This window comes from Ciona intestinalis, unplaced genomic scaffold (assembly GCF_000224145.3).
Source record: "Ciona intestinalis unplaced genomic scaffold, KH HT000286.1, whole genome shotgun sequence".
In the NCBI taxonomy this organism is placed as follows: Eukaryota; Metazoa; Chordata; class Ascidiacea; order Phlebobranchia; family Cionidae; genus Ciona; species Ciona intestinalis.
This window is the reverse complement of record NW_004190607.1, coordinates 8,070-12,616: the sequence shown is the minus strand read 5'-3', so window position 1 is coordinate 12,616 and position 4,547 is coordinate 8,070. Positions and strand designations below refer to the sequence as shown.

The following is a 4,547-nucleotide window of genomic DNA, read 5'->3' as shown; positions in this document are numbered from 1 at the left end:
CCCTACGGTCACGATAATGAAGATCGGGAAGGTTTATAAAAGCCAAAAGGCGGGTAGTAACGATAAAACAACAGTCGTATAAACATGCTATGAATAAAGCAAAAAAAGAAATAAAGTTAAGGATAAAAGGGGTGACCGTTACACTCAAGTAAGTAAATTCCATGTAAATTGATTAACAAAAAAATCCATCTGGTTTAAAATACCTCATCTCCTTCCTTTGGTGTGCTGGTGCTACCAGTAAGCGAATAAACTTTATTAACAATTCCAGATGAAAAATCAGAGGCATCCTCAGCTGACGGAGAAGATTTTAATTAATAGTAGTTAAATAGAACCAGCACTGTAGGACCTCACCCATATAGAATAAAATGTGCATATACAATGCTGGGGTAATGGGCCAACTGTGGCCTAAATCCCAGGTCCCATGGCGTACCGGCACTGTAGGACCTCACCCATATAGATTAGAATTATATACCCGTTTACAGTACAATACACACGCAACACACAATTACCAACCTAGCTTAGATACAGATGGTGATGAGTTCCGTGAACAGTAATATGCCAACGAAAGAAGGACAATAATAGCGAGCAAAACACCTATGACCACCCCCACCACTATGCCTGTTGTGTTGGCCTTGATTGCTGTAGAAAAAAAAAATTAAATTACAATCATTGTTGACTATTTTGTTAAGAATAAGAGAATTTAGTTTTGCGAGCACGTAACTTTTAAACACACAAAGGTTCTTGGGTGATGAATTAAATCTGGCATAAATAATAGGTTCTGAAGTACCTCACCCATAAAGAATAGAACTAATCATTGTTTACTATTTTGTCAAGAATAAGGGAATTTGTTTTTTCGCAAAGGTGTTGGTTAATGGGCCAACTCTGGCATGAACATGAGGTTTATAAGGACATCATACAGAATATAGAATAGAACTAGTTTTATCATGGATTGATTAATCCAGTTTAATATATATGTTACACGGACAGATTCAGAGCTTTTTCAGTACTTTCATACTATGTGTGTAACAGTAGATAATCTTATTGAACACAAAACTAAAACATGCATTACCACAAGGCGCATATTCGATAGAATTCCTGTTTTAGGAAACACACTGCAGTATACTTTCAACATTTTTCATGGTGCAGCCCATTTTAATAACCTCAAAATACAGAGTAAACCTGCGATTTTAAACAGGCCCCCTTGACATGATAATTATTCCAGTAATTGTGTAAGTCCAGTTTTACTGCCTGTTTAGAGGATTATTGGGCACATTCAAGGTATTTACTTATACATTACAATGTGTCTGGCCACAATAGCAGAAAATAAACATTTCATCGCAACCATTATTCCAACTTACGTTTATTAGTTTCAGTTGTTGTGAAGTGAATGTTGTTTCCATTTGCGTCCGTTCCAAGAACTGAAGTGAATAACAATTGTTAAGTTTTCATGCAGTTAAAAAATAACAGCATGTGTTATTATGTTTTTGAATACAGAAACGAAAATCAAATAAATTGAAACAGTTAGCAACAAAATGATAGTTGTTAAAAACATGCTAATAATAAAAACTACTTTTTTAAAATTCACATGGCTGCAAAAGTGATTTATAGCCAATGCAATTTTTATGATAAATTTGATAGATTTTTAAAAAAGTATTTACACACCTCATGCTAATTACCTTTATTTCATAAACGGAAAAAATAATGCAAAAGTTTTAAAACAATTATTGTATTATGCTGTGTACTCACTCTTAGGCACTCTGCACATGTAACCGTGTTGGTTCGAACACGGGATGTCATTCCACTTCCCGCTGTTGCCGTACATCTCAACACAGTCCTCCCCATCTTCCCCCGCATCATTTGGTTCACCTTCATTCCAATACGTGAAGGAAACGGGTCGGCCATCGGTCCACGACCAACCACCTGAAGAACATAATTTTTAAATAATTAAATAACATACACACATAATTTTCTTTAGCTCTTTAAACAGCGATAGTGAAGATTTTGGTATTTAAAGAACGAAGAGAAAGGAAATATTTATATTTATCTTAAACAAACTTACATATATGGTAACTAGTAACCGGAAAAAAGTGTATGTAACAGAACAAATGTGTTTTTAAACTGTCATTTCCATGCAAGAATAAAAAGTAACATAATAACTTGTATGATAAAACAGAACACACATATTTCAAACTTTCATTGCTTCTAAATTACATTTCATCAAAGCACAAAGTTACATACGTGGTAACTTGTAAGTGGGCACGAGGTGTATGAAACAGAACACCTGTGTTATAACGACTGTCGTTACCCCCGCCATGTGAGGATAAATAAGTTACATACGTGGTAACTTGTAAATGGGCACGAGGTGTATGAACAGAACCCATGTACTTTAAACTAACGTTGCCCAGCCACGAGCGGGTAAAAAATTTACATACGTGGTTACTCGTAAGCTGGCACAAGGTGTATGAAACAAAAACCCATACTATAACGACTGTCATTGTCCCGCCATGCGAGGATAAAAAAGTGACATTTCATCCATTCATAAACATTTAATACCTTCTCCATTTTCTTGCAATCCAATCCACATGGCTTCAGTGTAATTGAACCAACTCAACATCCATTCAACTTCTGCACGTGAAGTGAAACTAACCAGATGACCGGCGTATTTGCCGCATTCATATTCTGCGTCGTGCCAAGATGAACCACTGCAATATAAAAATGTAATTGTTAAACTAATTATATATGGACACCAGGACATTATAGGTTTAACAGTCTTGCTTTGGATTTTTCATACTGTTGCGCTTTGCCTAGATGAACCACAGCAACAACACAAGTCATTTTTTAAACTACTGGCTTTTTGTATATGGACACATGTGGACATTATGAGTTTGCAGCTTTTATTTGCCTTTGTCAGCACAATCTATTTGCTACATTTATATTTTCAAAAGACAAAAGTGACATTTAGACCAAACATTGCAATTTTATCCTAAATCCCCCCTCTATAACTTAAGTTACAAATTTTTCTAAGATTAAGTTTTTGACCAAATATTCCAAAGTTTTTGTACATTTACAACCAATATTTTTATTCTATTATGTGTGGGTGAGGACCCACAGCAGGGTACGCTATGGTTTCTGGAATTTAGGCCAGGATATTCTCAATTAGACCAAAAATATATACAACTTACAGATTTTCTCCTTCTTTTCCCTCCAACACATAATAGAAATAGCAATATCCGCCGTATTGAACCCAACTTGGATCTTCACAATCACCAGTGATAGATGCCGGGGTAGTGGGGGTTTGCTCTGTATTATAGCAGGTGGTTTATATTTAAAGGAAGAGTTAAAATCGTTTGTTTTTTAATTAAAGTTTTGTTTTTTAATTACTTAATAAACTGAAGTATTGATAGTGAAAAAAAATCAATAAAATGATTACCCGCAAAGTTACATACATCTACATAATATGCGTGGTGGTTACTGTTTGAATGAAGAGATACAGACATAGATTATTTGTTTTAAATTGACACAAGGACAAGTTTTACTTAACTTTTTTTATCATAAAAATCTGGCAGATTATAAAAACAGATGCGTAAATGTTGAAAAAGGGATCTCTTTAGCTGTTTTCAGGGAAAAAAAGTTGCGAATTTAAAAAAATGTATAACAAGTTGTAATTTTACCGTTTGTTGTTTTACACACACTATAGTGTTGCTCGGCACAGCTTACAGTCGTCCATTCCGCACCAACAGTTGTATCTCTATGCAACACACAACCCTTAGTGGGGTCAGAACCTGGCTGGTACTCCCCCCAATATGTTACCCATACCGGCCAACCATCTAACCAATACCAATCGGCCGTGTCCTGCAAAAGAAAGAAGGTTTTTTTTTTTTTTTTTTTTTTTTTTAAAAAAAAAAAAAAAAATTTTTTTCCCAAAAAAAAAAAAAAAAAAAAAAGGTTAAATAAAAAAAAAATTGTTTATTTTTTTTTTTTTTTTTTTTGGGGGAAATAATTCAAACAACGTAGAGAATTAGCAGCAAAACAACAGTCGTTAAAACTATATTATAAAAACACATACCTATACTAAATACAAATTTAAAACAAATGTTGTCAAAAATATTTCCAAGTATACTTTTATTCTATGTTGGTGAGGTTCGCAACATGGCACCCCATTGGTCCTAGGGTTAAGGGCAGGATTGGATCATTACTCCAAGCCTATACTTACACTGTTAAGTCTCATTCCCAACCAAACAACTTGTTGTTGAACATAACTAATGATAAACGCTTCATCATATGGAGATTGTATACTTGCTAGTTCGCTATTCATGCTCTTGCAGTTTGTTGAGGCATCTTCGAAAGATCTCATTGTTTTGTCGAGGTAATAACAAACGTATGTGCCCCCAAGTTTGTCAAACTATAAAGGGAAATCAGGTTAATTTTTTAATTCGTGCAAATGACGTAATTTAAACAAAAAAGGGACTGTTTTAACTAACTTATGTAAATAACAACTTCACACAGAAATATAATATTTATTAAGAACATTTTATGTTTTTNAATAG

General features: G+C 34.2%; 1 protein-coding gene across 1 annotated transcript in view; it reads right to left on the bottom strand.

Moving 5' to 3' along the window:
- LOC100185232 (macrophage mannose receptor 1-like) overlaps nt 1-4,547 on the bottom strand; it is a 12,610-nt gene continuing 8,063 nt past the window's right edge. Inside the window, exons 13-20 of the mRNA XM_018816547.2 lie at nt 4,214-4,402; nt 3,672-3,852; nt 3,183-3,300; nt 2,554-2,702; nt 1,747-1,920; nt 1,359-1,418; nt 514-639; nt 1-292 (exon numbers count right to left, since the gene is read on the bottom strand). Coding sequence (XP_018672092.2) covers nt 195-292; nt 514-639; nt 1,359-1,418; nt 1,747-1,920; nt 2,554-2,702; nt 3,183-3,300; nt 3,672-3,852; nt 4,214-4,402 — 1,095 coding nt within the window. The 3' untranslated portion in view covers nt 1-194. The remainder of the gene's footprint in view (nt 293-513; nt 640-1,358; nt 1,419-1,746; nt 1,921-2,553; nt 2,703-3,182; nt 3,301-3,671; nt 3,853-4,213; nt 4,403-4,547) is intronic.